We start from the raw sequence: 17,996 nt of genomic DNA, 5'->3' as shown, positions 1-17,996 counted from the left end.
CATGTGTTGAGCTTGATAATTGAGGATATATTATTCATTACATAAAATACTGTGTTCTATCTGGTGTAGTAGTGAGAAGACATTATTGTGATAAAGCCCTGAATGTATTAAGTATATGTATTTATGAATGAGATGGCATGGGACCCTCCTCGGCTCGAGGAACAAGGGCTTGATACTTTGATCCATGCGTGCCATGTTCTCATCCTTTTTTCTTTTTTTTAAAAAATATATATACACTTTTCTTTTGTTGTGTGTTTGTTTTCTTAGTACCTCTCTGATCAGGACTTGCTGCTGCAATGAATTGGCTTCTCTTTCCCTTTTTTCTGATAATAATAATAATAATATTGTATGTCTTCTTCCTCTCGTGAAAAGGAAATGAACTTGTGATGCTGGAATTTCACTATTTACTGCACCCAAATTGAGCTCAGAAAGATACCTGATGCAGAAAGTGCAGAGCAAAAGAAAATCATGTGGGGAGAGAAAGTGAGGCAGGTGAAGAAGCAGCAGCAGCATGGGGACGAAAACGGCATGTGGATGAAAACCCCACTTCACCCATGATTGATCGATCGGATGTCTCATGTTTCTCTCTCTCTCTCTCTCTCTCTCTCTCTCTCTTCAGCATTCCATCAAAGTACAATGATAAACTCAATATCAACATTGACACAGACAGACAGACACCACAGGGAAGGAATATAATTTATCATCTTGCATATGGTTTCCAATTGTTCAAATCTGGTTTTTCAAAACACAAAATATGAACCGGATGATTATTTTTCGTTGTTGCAATTATTTTTCGTTTTAATTTTATTCCATTGTCAAAGCATCCTTTTAATTAATAAAAGAGTAAAAAGAAATAAGTTAGCAAAATATAAATACAACTTCATTGCTAATTTATAGGAATTTCAAGCACAACCTCAACACCACTGAGCCCGCAACCTTTAATTAATTCTAAGTATCAATCTATTCATATATATATATTACTGACCAAGATCCTACTTAGACCCTAATATGTTTGGACCTGTACCCGAATCTGTCATGTATCTGCTAGATCGAATCCGGGTTTAAACCATGGATCCGACCCGATCTTCAAAAATATATTAGAGATTCGACTTATATCCGATCCAATATCCAAATAATTGGATCTGATTCCAAATAAATGGATAGGATTCAAGTCTTGTCTCGGACCTATCCGTCCCAATTGTCATCCATCTCTGTGCTTTTATTACACACATTTAACTCCCTCAATCAAATTAATCAAAACCTTTCGGCAAATGTAAGAGAAATTTAACAACAGCATTGAGTGGTTAAAGCCCAAACTGTCCTCTGTTCATCATTCAGCAAAACCATAACTAAAAATGTGCAACAGAATCTTTATTATTCAGAGGAAATGCCTATGAAACAAACACATCGAAACTTATCAATTCCACTTGAAGAAAAGCTGAACCAAGTAATACAAGGTTAAGGAGAAAGGATAGAGAGCAAATGCCAAAATGCATGTCCACAGAGGATAAGTTTTGCATCTATACGCCAGAATTCCGATGACGGCGCCGACGAACAGGATCGTCAGAACTTCTGCTGAGAAATCCCATCTCAAGTCCTTCGCGTACACAATCGCCAGCAGCGTCGTCAACCCCGCCACGTTGTTCATGATCACCGTGCCGTATATCTGCATTTTCGAATGGAAGAAATTAAAACACATTTGTAACTAACTAACTCACTCTGCTTCCAGCCCCCTGAGTATCAGTTGATCAAGAATTAATGCAATGTACCTCGGAAAATGTCAGTGAAGCACTTATTTCGTTCTTCTCGCTCGCCGGCATCAATGCTGCTATGGCAGCTCTTGCGTTCATCGCCACAGGTACGATGACGAAGGAGATGCTGAAGGATGATAAGTTCATCGCGAAGGATAGCTGCAGAATGTTGTTCATCAGTGGCCCTCCGAGGAAGGTAAGCATAACGATGCCTAATGCGAGCTGGAAAATGGATACGAAAAATGCGCGCTTGTCGAGTGTTTTCTTCCATACGATCTGCGAAAGCGACAAACTCAACTTATTGCATCATGGCTTTGATCGAATCTTTATGCTAGCAGATGCTGTGCTTACCTTGTCGAATTCGTCAATAGCTTTACTCTTGTCTGATGTTTTCGCAACGCTAATGGCCTTATTCAGCCACTTCGATACTCCCTCTATGAATTCTGGTTCGTTGATTATTTGATCGCCGTCCTTATCGAAATCCTTGAACAACTCCATGATGGTGTCCTCAGATTTCGCCTTCATTTCGCCGAACTTCACAGTACTTATTAGTTGATTGAGTTCAGAAAATGATATCGATTTATCTCCATCCAAGTCGAACTGCTTGAAGAGACTGCAAGAACAAAAAATGGTATTAGAACATCCTTCGTTGCACAGACAGAAATAAATGAAGCAAGAAAGCGCGAAGAATCTACGTCTGGATGCGACCAACATTAGGCTTCCCATCTTCACCGATCAGTGATTCAGATTTCAGCAGCTGAGTTTGAGCATGCTTCAAAATCTTCGACATTATCCTGTCAATTTCCTTGGGATCATTTTCTTTATTCTCTTTGAATATCTCCAAGAGCTGCAGATCGACACGACACAAACAATGTTTAATCGATATTCTTCATCAGCTCCAACAGAGTCTCCCCTTCCTACTTACCTCCTGAAAAACATCTTTGGAAGATGAGTTGTGGTTTTCAGATGAATTGTTGGTTTCATCGATCCATTTCTTGCATCCCTTGACAAATTCTTCCTCGGTTATGCTCCTGTCGTCGTTGGAATCAAAAACTTTCATCACTTCTGCCATGGCAAACTTTTCATCGACCTTCACCTTCCCACTGCGGATGATATCGAGCACCAAACCACTCAACTCAGTCTTGGTGATGCTGTGATCATCATCCTTATCTACGTTGTCGAACAGGCTGCAAAGTTGGAATTAAACCAGATATATAAGAACCTGCCTTCACTCACTAACAAAAATTCTCGCGCAAACATCTTACTTTTTTATAACATCAGTGTTGAGCTTCCCCTGTTCGTTCACGAGCTGTCCCTGCCGTTGAATGTGCTTCAGAAAACCTGTTCGAAGAACTTCGTACTTGGTGTAGTGTAAGCTCCTCTCCTGAATCTTAGGATACAAAATCTGAAGAACAAAAAAACACCTTCAACTATAAAATCAAACCACTTGTCATCTGCAGCAAATAAGCTAATGTGTGGTGTTGCTTAATCCACCTGATAGGCGAAGTACGACAACAAAGACAATGTCGACACAATCAGCGCGATCAAAGTCATGGCGCGCACTCCGGATGCCGTATGAAACAAATTAACCAATTGCACGATGACATAAGGAACTAAAGATAGGACCACAATGCCTGCAGTCGTCCGAGTCTCGGGATCAGTTTTCACTCCAATATCTGCAGTAAGTTCGACAATAGTATTGTTATCTCCTACACACTCGCTAAATCGAATTTGTTGGACTAATGGCATACCTGTCAAGAAGGTGAGTTTCTCCTTCGCCAGAAAACAAGATGATTGCGGAGCCAATTCAGAATGATCGTTATCCAACTTCCGTCTACCAAAAATTACACAAATCCCCCATTGCAGTGTGAGACTAAACACAGTGCTTCCGGCGTAAAGTCCTACGCCAAACGAGACCTGCGATTGAGCATTCTCTTTGCTGCTGAACACTCCTGAAACTGATTGTATTTTTCAAGCAGAGGCGACATCAATAAGAGCACTTTTAAATCGAAGAAATGCAGTACAAAGACACCTGATGCTGCAAATTCTTACCAATCATTAACACCATCGATGGCAGGGACATGAGGATTCGGAATATGATTCCCCCGAATTTCCCAACTCCGAGTATGCTGAACAAAACCTTACTCCCGCTGCCTATCTGCTGTCCGCCATATGTGAGCAGGAGCTGATACACAACAATCTGGAAGATATATCCCAAGGGGTTTTCGGCACAGGGCAGGAAGCCATATTGGTGGTCGCATGTGGTCGGGATGGGCGGCGCGGCGCCTAATGTCTTAACACTTGATGTCTGGTTATGGACAATATGATCAACTCCATCTGAGGTCAAATGATCATCGGATGAATTGAGCCTCAGAAATCGGCCCTCAATGATGGCTATGAGAACCAAAATCGAAACCAGGCGTAGAAGAGCAGCAGCAGCCATTGATGGACAGCTCGATGATTGCAGGATTGGATCCAGGTGAGGACGTCATATATAGTATAACAACGATGGATACATCGACAGTACGATGTAATAAAATACTTGCAAATTGCAATCTATATATTAGTTACAATGTGAATGCTTCTAAATCCAATGAACTAACTAGATTCTCTAACAACCAATTCTGTAAGTATTTCCAAAAATCGATTCCGGGGATAACCTCCATTTCTGATCATTAGAAATCAATAGTACTTCTGTGCAAGAACAATGGCAATGATTTTGTAACTACAGGCTGTTAACAATGATTTTTTCTTCTGTGAAATAAAATGTGTAAAATCCAAGGGAGGACGACGACATCGCAACCAAGACAAAGAGAAATTCAAGTCGCCTTTATTTAATGATAAATAATGAATAAAATAACAATAAGTGAAAGTTGATCCAGTGCTGTTTTGCATCATTAACACCCAATGGATTTTAAATAATGAATATCTTAATTATCTGTCTGTACCTAATCTTGTCTCCAGCAATGCAAATTGCATTGCCCACTGACACTTCTTTAACTTGTCAAATAATCATTGCAATCGAACTTAAATTTGTTAGATGAAAATTAAGCATTAATTAAGAATTGGACTAATTCTTATTCATGTTAATTTTTTGCTGTAACCTCAGATTCACAGGGCTTCGTTCACGTCTCTGCATGTGATTCATTATTCTAATTAAGTAAACTATTATTTACAAGTAAAAGTTTTTGTTTCTTGTACCATCAATAGAAAACCCACGTGCTTAATGGCTCTTAAAATAAGAAATTACAATTACAAGTTACAAGTGACCCTCCACATTTATGATTATTCTTTTAACTGGTTGGGAGAGATGGTTATACATATAGTAGGCCGTGTACTAATTTGACTCAATCAACATTGCCAAGGAGTCACGTAGATTATGGGTGGTCTAGTTCTTCGTAAAAGAAGTTGGTAATTATTTTGAAAAAATAAATAAAATAAAATGAAACATCCACAATTAAAAATATAAATAAGCAACAGTTGAGAATTCAAAAAAGAAAATTAGCAAGGATCTAACTTACAAAATTATAAATAAGACAATAATAACTTTGGATTTTACAAGATTTTACTATTTGACTTGTGAGCCATGGCTTTAGTCCACCGCCTGATTTAAAAGACCAACAACAGGTTTGAAGACCAAATTCTAGCTCTAATCCAACCTCATCAGACAAATATTTCACTGCAAAATATATAACTGAATCTAAAATGTCCAACTTATGTTCTAGCTATAATACAACAACGGCCACATGAAATTGATGATCAGACAGATATGTTGCTGGATCTCCTATCATGAGCATCATCTTCATGGTCTTAACCGATTTTCGAGGCTATCCAAAAGCAGAGGTGGATAGATAGATCAATGCTAGCGAAATCGGATAAAGCAGCACGACAAGGTAGCCTAGCCAGCGAGGGAATGTTGTCCGAATGCTCGCAATCAGTGTCATCACAGCACAGATTATCAGAACTATCAGGACTTCCGGGAATGCATTGGCCGACAAGTTTCTTGCATAAACCGGCGCCAGGAAAACTATCAGCCCGATAATGTTGTTCATGTACACTCCTCCATATATCTGCATATGTTTAGCATAAGCCCAAATGGAAATCAGAATTTAACTAAGAATCTCTTGTAAGAAAATCTTGTGTTGTGTAGATTAGCATTAGCATGGCATATATACCGCGGAGAGTGTCAAAGAAATAGATTTCTTTGACTTCTGTCTGGCCGAAGCGATTGAATTCACCGCAACTCCATAGTTCATGGCGAAGGGTATGACCAAGTAGGAGATACTGAATGGGGAGAAATTCGCAACCTGGGAGAAGTTCACCACGCTGGTGATCAACGGCTCTGACAGCGCACACAACATGACAGTCCCGAGTATTACAAAGAATAAGGCCCTGGCATAGTTCAACCAAGAATTATCTATAGGCCTTCGGCTTATGCCTGTGCCGGAGCTGTTCGTCAGTAGTCCCTCCTGCGACTGACTGTCCTTATCCTGTGATTTCAAAATGTGAGGAAGCAATGGTAATTTGAGGATTGTGATTCAGTGGAGTTGTTCTTAACCAGTACCTGTGAATTATTGCCACCTCTGAAGAGTTTGATGGAATCTGAAGTTTGGTCTGATAGGTCAGACACTAATTTTGTCATGCCTTGGATAAATTCATCTTGACTGATGAGATCGTCTCCGGAGGTATCGAAAGATTTCAAGATGTTCTCGATGTCTCTGTTCGTGTCCAAATCATTCTCATCGGCTATGTTCACTCCCAGCAGCAACACCCTTAACTCTGTGGCCGATACAGATGCATTTTTGTTGTGATCGATTTTACTAAACAGCCTAAAATTTACGCCAAAAAGAAAAAAAAAAACTCGAATCATTTAAACTTATTTCGAAAGTGTCATCTTTAGAAAAGGAATTTTTTCGATACACCAACTTACGATTGTATTTTTTGAACATCAGGTTTGCCATTTCTCGACAGGAGCCGCAACAGCTTGTCTTTCGCGTATTTGTTCATCAAGTACTCGAATCGACGGTCCTGAATCCACGGCTGGAATATCTGTATAATAACAATCCTTTCTGCATTACAAATCTTTAACAAAAACTCCAATTCTAATTCTCTTGCAGAGCTTTCTATTACCTGATAAGAGGCGTAGGCGAGCAGCAAAATAACGGTAATGATGAGAGCTATAAGGATGACCACTCGTTTCGCTGCTTCCGAATGGAAAGCTTTCGTCAACAAAATGATAAGAAAAGGAAGCAAGGTTATCGAAATCAGCCGCGCCGTGTAGCTTGTCTCCACATCCGTGACGACGCCATAACCTGTTGTAATGTAGGAATTAGGAATGTAATTTATAAGGATCCAAATTGTCTTGCATTTTGAGAATTAAGGATAAGGAGAAGCTATTGTCGGCACCTCTCGATGAATTTGTCGTCTGATCATCAGCTGTCGAAGCTTCGGAGAGATCATAGCTTCCAAGAACAACAACAATGCCCCATACCAATGTCAGAAGCATAGCTGCTGTCCCTGCTATCAATCCTATACCCAAATTAGCCCGTTGCTGCGCAGCTTCATCGGATCCTGACAGCGAAGAAACTGGAGTACGACGTTGTGATCAGATTTGTTTGCAATAACAGTGTAAGAACTCATTTCCCACAATGTCGTGTAATAACATTAACTGATTCATTAAATCAATGGTCAGCCAAGACTTTTCAAGAACCCACATTGTGCACTCGACAACGATAGTTACGACATGTATATTTTAAGATGAAGACAAAGACAGGGAACTCACAAAGAATCAGGACTATCTGCGGGATCGTGCCGAGGAGCTGGAACAGGCTGGCGCCGACTACACCCGGCCCGATTATCTGGAAGAAGAGCTCCGACCCGGTTGAGACATACTGTTCGCCGATGGACAGCAGCAGCTCATACACCACGATAAGGAACAGCAGGCCCCAGACATTGGAAGAGCATGGCAAGAATCCGTACGTCGGCTGACAAGTCTCTGTCGTCGCTGACAAATTCCATTCAAGAAAAGATGGGCTGCTCTGATCAGGACGTGGCAGACCCGAATCCTCCATGATCAAACGGCTGTAAGCCAGATGGGTTGTGACAAGAATAAGCAACGAGACGAAGCCCAAATTTCTCATCTTGGCCATCATGAAGATGATCTGACGATAACTCGTGAGTAGAACAACCCGGAGCGATTTGCAGAGATCTTAAATCTTTAATATATAGACTTTTCCAGCTTTGGACTTTGTAGGCATTGACTTGAACAGAAGCCAACACTTGCAATTTAAACAATACGTACGACCTCCATTGAAGTAGCAGCCGGGAAATATGTTTGTATTCAATATTTACAAGTTGTCTGCGCATGCCGAGGCGAGGACAACCTTAACTAACCACGTTTCTGTTAGGAAAAGGAAATGATATTCAATTCAAATGGTTAACAATAAATCTAAAACCCTCTGTTGATTTCTTCTCTAATTTGTTGTTTATGCATTGGCAGACTTGATTGGAAAGTTTTGTAGCCAATAGCCATCAGTAAACGCAGATTTTTCAAACTCAGCCTGAAGATAGGTTAGGTTGGATTAGGTTAGGATGACACGACACTTACAATATTTTATTACATTTATGGTTAGTGGGGATTTAATAAAATTGACAGCAGCCCATCAGAAATAAACATGGGAATTTTGTCCAAAACTAACCGGGGTTAAAGAAAATCAATCAGGGAGGATTTCTTGATATAGCCAACAATTAAAGAACAAAGTTCACCAGTGAGTAAATTGTCTATCCTTAAAACTGTGAAATACAATTCACCGTTGGGCATTAATTCCCACATGAGCCTGCTAAATAATGAGAATATTTTCCAATCAAGTGAGGGAGTTCCACGAACCAGGAGGCATTGACTATGATGGTCTGGGATTTGGCAGCTTTTGCTGGTAAAATTGTGGAGCAACCTCTGTTAGCCATGATGGATCTATAGCCATGACGTTTCGCATGTACTGACGATCAGTTGAGACGATGGAATGGAATACAACAGCCTTAGGATTGACTCTGCACCATAAGAATTTCAAGATAATGAATCGAACTTCTAAGTTTGTAGATAATAATAGAACAATCTTCATGTGCAGTAAATTGCTTTCGACAAGAATTAATCACAAATATAGAAGAGATTGTTTGAGAAAGTATACAATGTAATGTATTATCAGAGATCTTCACTTACCTGAATAACACAGAAGAAGGATGAATATAAACTTCCTGTGAACCTCTTATGGTCTTGTATAATCCATTGTGACTGAATGGCTTTAACCAAATAAGGGAGAAATAGTTAAGCCAAATCAGACAGGTCGAATAATTTTGAATCATATCAGGTTGGTTCTTCACTGTGAAATATCAAGAACTCCTTGAAAACAGAAACAAGGCTTACCTCTAACAAACAAGCATTGGCGAAAAATCCAGCAGTGACTGCCTTCCTTATTGCCTGCATAATCAAGAACTTGCATTCATCTTCCATTTGGAAAAGGTATACGGCTTGGTAGTTTAGATTCGAGGAAAAAAGATGTAGATACAGTGTTTAGGGGAGCGGTTCTTTCTTTCAGATTCTTCAAAATTTGTAAGTACAATCCACATTATTTGAAGCTCAAACAATCAGCATTTAGAAAATAAATTGTTTTAGCTCATCAAACACTAGTGATTATTTAAAATTAGGTAATAAATAAAACAGTATCAAATACTTTGGATACAAATAACAACATGGTTAAGAATTAATTTGACCAAGAGTAATAAATTAATCAACAAGAATTTAATTTCCTTTCTTCCTTGACCAATCAAACCAATATCCACATTTAATTACCTGTACGTCACCTTCACAAGATTTTATGGGGATACCTAAACGTTGTACAATTCTTCTCAACTGTTTTCGGATTTCATCAACCTTTTTCTGCAGAGAAACGAAAGAGATGTCTGAAGACAGATAAGAAACATGAAAAAGGATGAGGCAAACCAAAGATACTTACCATAGCATGGAAGTTCACATGATTCTTGTGACACCAATTTGAAGATTTACCAGACTCCATAAACCCTTTATACACATTTAAGAAGGTAATATGATCACCCTGTAAATAGGAAAAAGGTGATAGATATCAAAAAAGTTTTACTAAACATGAGGTAATTAAGCATAATTTTAGCTGTTAACTGGAAGAATTGAAAAAGATTGAAATTCATGTCACCTGGAAAAATAAAAAAAATAAAAAAGCTTAATTTTCAGGCCATAGTGTAACAGCTAAAAGTTAATCTACTCAGGCATCAATATTTCAAGATAAACTTGGGAAAATATAGCCTGTATATTTGATTTCATTTCATTCATTTACATTCAATTGAACTCAGTGATTGTGTGCGCTAGATATAATGAATTGAAGGTCCCCGCCAAGATCCAGTCTAACATACCAACTCGAATTGACCTTAACTGACAAAATACATAGCGAAATGGCACCATGAAACCTAGGAACAGAAAATTATGTAATTTTAAAATTACTGATTTAAAAACTTAGAAAAAAAAAAATCAAATGTGGTCACCTTTTTTCCTAATAATGCCAATAATCACTTCTGTTAGCAAAAATGGAAAATATAAAAACAAAATCATAAATTAATTTTATCACACCTCTCATTACAAATATATATATATATTATTAATACAATCTCTCAGGTAATTTTTTTTTTTCTCTTATTTTTTTAGCACAAGACTTGTCCAGCCTAAAGGTTGCAAGTCACTTTTATCTACCATGTAAAAACTTTGATCACTTGCTTCTATTCAAAGGTTTGTTTTTTAAAGCGACGTATATATGGTGTATCAGTCAGAAAAAAACCTCAGCAGCAGCATATTTCAATTTCGCTTCATCCAATTCCTTTTGTGCTCCCCAGCCAGAAAACCAGATTGACTGCACATGGAATAAGAAAAGGGACTTAATATAACTTGAGAAAATAGAAGGATATAATTGTGTATTTTTAATAATTGGCACACCATATATATATATATATATATGTAAAACGGAAGAAGAAAACGGGACCTGTATGGAAAGCACAGCTGCAATGGTGATGACTTCCTCTGTACAGCCATAATCATTTGAAGCCAAAATCATTTTAGAGATCATTGGATCCTGCAGTCAACATGTATCTATTAAAATCTGGGCAGAGCTTATAAAGTTAAACATATCTTTTGCAAACAAACAATTCAATGTTACCATTGTTATGTTGCACCAAGCATCCAAGAACCAAAGTGAACCACAAAAGCAACAAGCACCAGGACATAGATGGAAATAGGTTTATTTTATATGCTCATGAAGGAATGTAATTGAAAGAAATGACTTGTAGGAATAGATTCAAATGACTCACGTTACATGGATACCAACTCCACCACCAAAAATGTATATATATATATATATTATAATAAAAAACACCATATAATTACATAGAAAAGAGAGCTCCACAATAAGGATCCATGCATCATAAAAATTAAAAAATTAAAACTGCAAGAAGTATACTGTGCAGACACTCTGTACCTCCTTTCAGGAGAACAGGAATTTGTATACACTTAAACATAGAAAACACCAGTAATGAAAAAGTAGCACTTGTAACAGAAACATACTAATGGAATCTCTGCAACTTGGAATCCAGTAGGGGAAGTGAGTTTGGCATCATCATCAAGGACTCCAAGACAATACAATACTTCAAGTGCTCGAATCAGTGCCTGAGGAGTTGGTGCTGCAGGCCAATCAAACCCCAAAATATTGTCTATCCCCAAGGCTTTTAACTGTCATAATCAATATGAATACAATCACAATCATGAAACCGGTACAAGGCATTTACAAATGTATTTCATCAAATTGCACTATCGTTTGGTTAGAAAGAATCCAGCACCCAAAAGGCATAATGTTTTAAAACCTGTAGTACATCATTCCATAAACATAAATAAATGCATTCTAAAGAACAAAGCAGTGTGACGAAGTAGACACATGAATAAGAAGACTTCAGTGGTATCATCAAGTAATTTGTTGATTGCTTAGCAGATTTCTCATTAATATTTTAACTATTTTGCTTTACTTCCCGGGCATATCATACATGTCTTTTTCATGTTGGAAGTACCAGGCCAAAACAAAGGGAGCATTAGGTTTATTGGAAGGTGTATCAGCAATAGAACGTGAAGAACCATCGTATATCTTGAACAATCATGGAATTTCATGCTTTAACCACCACCCGTGTTTAATGACACTCATAAAGCTATACTTGACCTACATAAAACATTAGTTCAGCCACTCTTGAGTACTACTAATCATTGGAAATCCTTAAGTTACTGGAAAAGAAAGAGTGAGATCAAACAAAAAAAATTCAGATGCACATAATATTATTAGATTATAATGCTTACCTGAATAACACAAGAAACAAGGTTTGATCTCTGCATCTCTGGTATACCATTAGCAGGCATCTCATTCAGGAAATATTCCTCTGTGTAAAGCCTGATTATTGTCAACAAAAAGGAGAAAAAAACTCTGATATTTTAAAATATGTTACAGTTAGTGTAGTGAAGCTAGACCATTCCATCCACTTAAGTAATGGAACTCTTATACATATGATGTTACCAGAGGATCTGTTTATAGTTACGCACCTGTAGCACTTTCCTGGCCTAACTCTTCCAGCCCTACCAGTCCTTTGTCGTGCAGAAGCCTTAGATATTGGCGCAACGATCAAACTTTCAATATCAGTCATCTGTTGAAAGTTATAAGTGATATTAACGTAACGATCGAAGTTTCAACTCAAGTTTATTACCCTTGCAAAACTTAAATAATCAGAAAAATCAGTGGTTTTTTGTTGTCAATTCGATTAGAATTATGACATTACACCACAGAATAATGTCTAGTTCAACAATAAATGAAACTATTCCATACCCAGTCCAATTACCCCAAAAGTGTTAAAGTGACAAGAAAAAGCATTTAATGTTGGTCTTGAACATAAAAAGTGTCAACAGTAACATAGCCAAGTTAAATAAGAATCAACAGTATGAAAGGAATTTGAACATTTTCTAAAACTATGAAGGGACTGGAAACAATCTCAAATCAAATCCTTATGAAATCAATGTTATAGTACATAATAGAGCTGCTGTATTTCTCTGATTTCACCATATAATTAGCTTGTTCACACAATGTCCGAAGACGCATAAAGATGTTATATTATGAGGGAAACCTTTGCCAGTCACTACTAGGAAATATGAACTATAAGAGATGTTGCATAAGTCTTAAGAGAATCATTTTAAATAGAACTTCGAAAAAAACCAGGGGTTTGTTTCGTTTACTTTTCAACTACATTTTTGCGTTGTGCATAAAAAAATTCTCCCTAAAAACATCAAATCCAACACCTATATTTCTTTGAAATATTATATAAAAGACTAGTTTCTATTCAAAGCATCATGCTCAACACCTATTTTTTATTCAAATATTTACTATTTTCAAAACAACCAAAATACTTCCAAAACACAATTAAACAAACCTCAGTTCATTAAAGCAAGATAAAAACCTATAAAAAAATATACATACCGGATTGTAGAAACGTTGCTTTGAAAATCCACTGTCAACAACATAGACAACACCCTGAGATGAGATCAGGAATGAGTTAGAGATAGGCAACACCTCCAGTTCTTACCTAAAACCCATTATAGATATGTTCAGTGTGAAGTGGTTACCTCTAATGTCAAGGAGGTCTCCGCAATATTGGTTGATATTACCACCTTTCTCTTCCCACGAGGAGTTGGAGAAAACACAAGATCCTACAGATAAAACAAGATTATATATTGAACATGATGGCATCATATTTCTGTCAAGTAGGAAAAATCAAATACTTGATCGGCACGTGGTAGTCCAGAATACAGAGGCAAGACAAGCAAGCCTGCAAGAGAGTAAAAGAACAAGTAAATGAAGGCAAGATAATGGAAGTGCAAAGAATGCACAAACTTAAACTAAGAAATGATTCATACTCATCAGTGAGAACTCCCAATATTTTATGAAATACAGATGCAGTTAAGGTGAAAAATAGAGGCCATAACTGTTGGAGGGGAAATAATCATAGATTAATTACAAACTTATCCAATTTTAGAGTATCATGTTAAGAATTATGCATCCTCCATGGGTAAAAAACATAAAAGTTGGTAAATTAAGGTCACAGTCCCAATCAAAAGTGAGAAGTTCTAATTCTTATTGAAAGACCGGGGCATTTCAAATACCTTTCTTTCTATTGTGGGAATCTTCTGTAAGCAACTGAATTGCAGCATCAATGTCATCTTGACCAGTAAGAAAAACAAGTATGTCTCCATTTGGCTCCTAAAATGGTACAACTCAATATAAATCGAAAGTGCTGGTCATAGTTTGGAAAATTGCTAAATAATCATTTACAAAGTTGAACATTGCGAGATTGAGGCAATACATACATGAGTATATTTTTCAAATGTCACTTAACCATTGAGTAAACATGAATGTATATATAATTAAAAAAAATGATCTGAATATATTATCATTTGAATATAGATAATATTCCAAGGAAGAAATTTAGGAGGCAAGCCTTGAACCACCCATGAAATTCTGAGGTTTTCTTTAAAAATCAAAAATAGCATAGAGTTTGTGTCACAGCTCTTGATAAGAAACAGAATAAGCAAGAAAATGTAAATACGAAACTCGATCGCACTGACAATTTTCCCAACGTATACCAGACCCACTTTGACCATACATTGCTATGTCACAAGTCAGCCCAAAAAGTACTTGAAGAATTTGGCATACCTCATCGTGTATAGATATTACAGTAGAAACAGCAGCTTGGACATAATCTGAAATAGGTTCCTCAACATAGAAAATTTCCACATTATACCCTCTACCCTACACATTCAGAAAAATTTCATCAAAATACACTTACCTAAAATCTAAGCTATAGGACTGATTAATATCTAAGAACTAAAATTCAAGTCACTAGTACAATATACCTCAACTGACAATATGGCAGGATCTTTTTTTGGTCCATGATCTGCTTCCTCTGCACCTTGATGCCTTCGATGGCTATGGATCATATTTTACATGGAATGAGTTCAACTAACCCAATAAGAATTGACTCATTGCATAAACATAGCACAATAAAACTGAGGATTTACAAGGTTAAAAAATGGCAAGGGCGGCACAGTAAAAAATTGTGTTTTACTATTCTTCAAGGCGACACCTATATATCAAGTATCATGAATCCAAAAGTAGGAAGCAAATTAGCTCATACCAAGTCTGTGCTGATTAAATATCCTTAAAATATGTTAATCATTTATTACATTTCTAACCAAAAACACTGAATCTCAATCCCTTGGAAGCAAACAAGTAAATCTTATGTACTGCTATAGTACTAATCATTGTAAAAGAAATAAACCTGATATTGAAAAAAGAAGCCATTGATTGTGCTTCAATTGTTGCTGATGAGATTATAAGACGAAGCTCGGGCCGACGCCGTTGGATCTGGTTATCAAATATTAGCGAATGAGATATATCAAGCAGAATATCGAACATATAATAAAGAAAATGAAGAAAGAACCACCACCACATATAGATGCAAAAGACTACCTTTTTAAGGAGGCCCAACAAAATGTCTGTTGAAAGCGACCGTTCATGAGCTTCATCTACCATGATGACACTGTTCAGCCAAAACTAAAGGTTTCCAAACATATATAGAAAATACATATACACGGTTTCCTTAGGTAAACTAAGAAATGGCAACTCCACAAAACACAAATTAATAGAAGCTCAAAGCAATACCAAGCTAGTCAATGATTAAGAAAAGAAAATGGTGTACACGGCTGATCTTTTGGCCAGGCATGTAGATATATCTATTTATGTTAGCTGGATCTATTGTAAACTATGGTTTAGGGTGAATAGTAAAGTGATTTCTCAACTTTGTGTTGGGCTTCAACATTCATGGCATTAATAGAGGTAAATGATTTTTACAAGAATTAAAAAATGATCTCTTGAAAATTTTGGCCTACCTATACTTGCTTAGCAGAGGATCGTCCATCATCTCTCTCAGCAATACTCCATCAGTAAGAAATTTGATCCTTGTTAGTTCCTAAGCATCATCATAACCACTTATTAATGCATACATTGAAAGCATGTGCAGCCATACCCCAGGTAATCTGTAAAACCCTTAGTCCACAACTATGTGCAACTTGTATGAAAAAGGTAGCAACTTTGCCTCAAATTAGACAAATAACGAGATAAGAACAAGTATAAAATACTCACCTTATTGGAAATATCTTCAAACCGAATTGTGTAACCAACTTCATCTCCTAGTTTAACACCCATCTCTTCAGAAACTCTAGAAGCAACAGACTGAAATCCAAATTATCTTAATTATCATTGAGTAAATGTAATAAAATTATACAAGACCGCAGCATAGCACAGTCTCCCAGAAGAAATTTTGGGTGAATAGCAACAAAACTCACATAGGATATCAATAAGTAGAAGTTGCATCAAGTGAGGTTTATAGACGCTAAACTAAAACAACCAATTATTAGTTACAGTAACACAACCACAATTCTAAGCACTATGATATAATACATAGCACGCACCCATTATGGACAGCAACTTAAAACATTGATAAGAAGTAAATATATAGTGTATATCCATATGATGAAATAAAGAAAATTAAATGAACATGAGAGGACTTCAAGAAAAACTACTATTGCCAATTTTAGAGGACAATATAATAGTACAGCCAGAAACCAATTCTCTCGAAATACAAATAAGTAGCATATAACACAGTTATGGTGCTCCATAATGCAATACGACGCTTCTCAACACATGCACCTTCTTGAAATTGCACAGTATCAGAATTAACAAAAAGAATACATATTGGTAAAAATGATACAAGCATGTCCATGACAGGTTACGTAGAATACCTGCACAGCCAAACGTCTTGGTTGTGTGCAAGCTATCACCCGGCCACCGTCAGCCCATCCAGCTTCTTTTAAATACTTTACACGGTCACATTGGAACAAAGAGATCACTTTTTTAAGTAAAGACATTGAAGGCAGCACAGCTCAAGAGTCCATTAGATAAAAAGAATTGTGAAGTAGTAGTATTCAAGATAAAGGAGAAAGTTAAGGATCTTTGAGTGTTCAGAGTAGCTTATCGATCATTTGTACAAAAATGAAAACAAATCTTCGAACAAAGCTAGCCCGAATAATCACACAAATTTCCTAGCACTGCTACACGAAGCAAAATGATACCTGGGGAATCTGCGTAGTCTTTCCACTGCCCGTCTCGCCAACAATAATGGTCGTGGCGTGCGTCTCCACCAAATACAAAATGGCCGTTCTATACTTGTACACTGGAAGCCTCCTCCTCTGCGCTTCAATGTTTGCGTACCCGTACCTATTTCGTGAATTGAATTATAAAGACCACTCAACTCATAAAAAAGAGTCCGAAGAAAAGAGCGGGAAGAAGTTATTTCTACCCAGAAGATGCCGATGACGAGGAAGCGTAGAACAATACACCCCCTTCTTCATCGTCCTCAATGCGCGGCTTCTCTGCTCCGGGTTTCCAGAATCTCGACATGATCTATCCTCTTCGACGAAAGAACCCCGAGTCGTGTTTTCTTGCTTTAAAAAGCAGCTCTTTAGTCACAAGAAAGTGAATGCAAATAAAAATACTGCTTGAACCCTCGAAACCCCAATTTTGGCGCAGCATATGCAATGGACGGGTTCGGATATCCTGTCCGACACATCTCGCTCCTGTCCATCAGAGAGTTTTATTTATCTTTTTTTTTTACTTAAAGCTTGAATGAATAAAAATTTGGAGAAGAATGACATTGTACATGCTCTAATATGTAAATCAAGTCAGTAAAAACTGGTCAGTGGTGGTAGACATCCCAACTTATAATTCAATCATAAGATTGGTTCATCCAACCTAATTTTTTTTAAAAAAAATTGGCATGATTCTGTAAATATTTATAGCCAATAAATTGTGATAAACATAAAATTTCTATAAATTATAGTATATAATTTGGATTTAAATTAATTATATTTTTTAAACAGGTCATTTGGTTCGATTAATTTGATGGCGTCTTTAATCTGAAAGAATTTGATATTTGATTGACATTTTCAGACTTTCCAATTCTAAGGAATTCGATTTTAAGATTTGGCTTTGTCGAACTTTGGAGGATTTTGATGTTTTTAGTCATCGA

General features: G+C 37.0%; 3 protein-coding genes across 3 annotated transcripts; all 3 read right to left on the bottom strand.

Annotated features, from left to right (window-relative positions):
• Positions 1-1,350: 1,350 nt before the first annotated feature.
• Positions 1,351-4,525, bottom strand: LOC127247248 (sodium/calcium exchanger NCL1-like). The gene is made up of 9 exons (XM_051269028.1): positions 3,804-4,525; positions 3,503-3,709; positions 3,246-3,427; positions 3,017-3,156; positions 2,677-2,938; positions 2,447-2,598; positions 2,103-2,364; positions 1,770-2,027; positions 1,351-1,666 (listed from the first exon to the last, which is right to left on the bottom strand). Exons 1-9 carry the CDS (start codon positions 4,192-4,194, stop codon positions 1,418-1,420), a joined length of 2,103 nt encoding a protein of 700 aa, XP_051124985.1. The 5' UTR covers positions 4,195-4,525; the 3' UTR covers positions 1,351-1,417.
• Positions 4,526-5,260: 735 nt separating this feature from the next.
• LOC127247247 (sodium/calcium exchanger NCL2-like) lies at positions 5,261-8,058 on the bottom strand. The gene is made up of 7 exons (XM_051269027.1): positions 7,534-8,058; positions 7,158-7,337; positions 6,882-7,063; positions 6,682-6,800; positions 6,316-6,580; positions 5,927-6,241; positions 5,261-5,821 (listed from the first exon to the last, which is right to left on the bottom strand). The coding sequence occupies exons 1-7, from the start codon at positions 7,901-7,903 to the stop codon at positions 5,579-5,581; spliced, it is 1,674 nt and encodes a 557-aa protein (XP_051124984.1). The 5' UTR covers positions 7,904-8,058; the 3' UTR covers positions 5,261-5,578.
• A 396-nt stretch (positions 8,059-8,454) lies between these two features.
• Positions 8,455-17,550, bottom strand: LOC127247246 (probable pre-mRNA-splicing factor ATP-dependent RNA helicase DEAH9). Its single transcript, XM_051269026.1, has 23 exons — positions 17,268-17,550; positions 17,041-17,185; positions 16,711-16,785; positions 16,052-16,141; positions 15,799-15,878; positions 15,380-15,449; positions 15,189-15,274; positions 14,764-14,836; positions 14,564-14,659; positions 14,014-14,110; positions 13,633-13,679; positions 13,477-13,560; positions 13,331-13,384; positions 12,406-12,506; positions 12,166-12,256; positions 11,389-11,553; positions 10,811-10,900; positions 10,610-10,681; positions 9,761-9,859; positions 9,598-9,684; positions 9,172-9,225; positions 8,968-9,047; positions 8,455-8,798 (listed from the first exon to the last, which is right to left on the bottom strand). The coding sequence occupies exons 1-23, from the start codon at positions 17,366-17,368 to the stop codon at positions 8,651-8,653; spliced, it is 2,085 nt and encodes a 694-aa protein (XP_051124983.1). The 5' UTR covers positions 17,369-17,550; the 3' UTR covers positions 8,455-8,650.
• Positions 17,551-17,996: the final 446 nt, after the last annotated feature.

This window comes from Andrographis paniculata, unplaced genomic scaffold (assembly GCF_009805555.1).
Source record: "Andrographis paniculata isolate CXL003 unplaced genomic scaffold, ASM980555v1 Contig32END, whole genome shotgun sequence".
Lineage (NCBI taxonomy): Eukaryota > Viridiplantae > Streptophyta > Magnoliopsida > Lamiales > Acanthaceae > Andrographis > Andrographis paniculata.
This window is presented reverse-complemented; position numbering and strand designations above follow the sequence as displayed.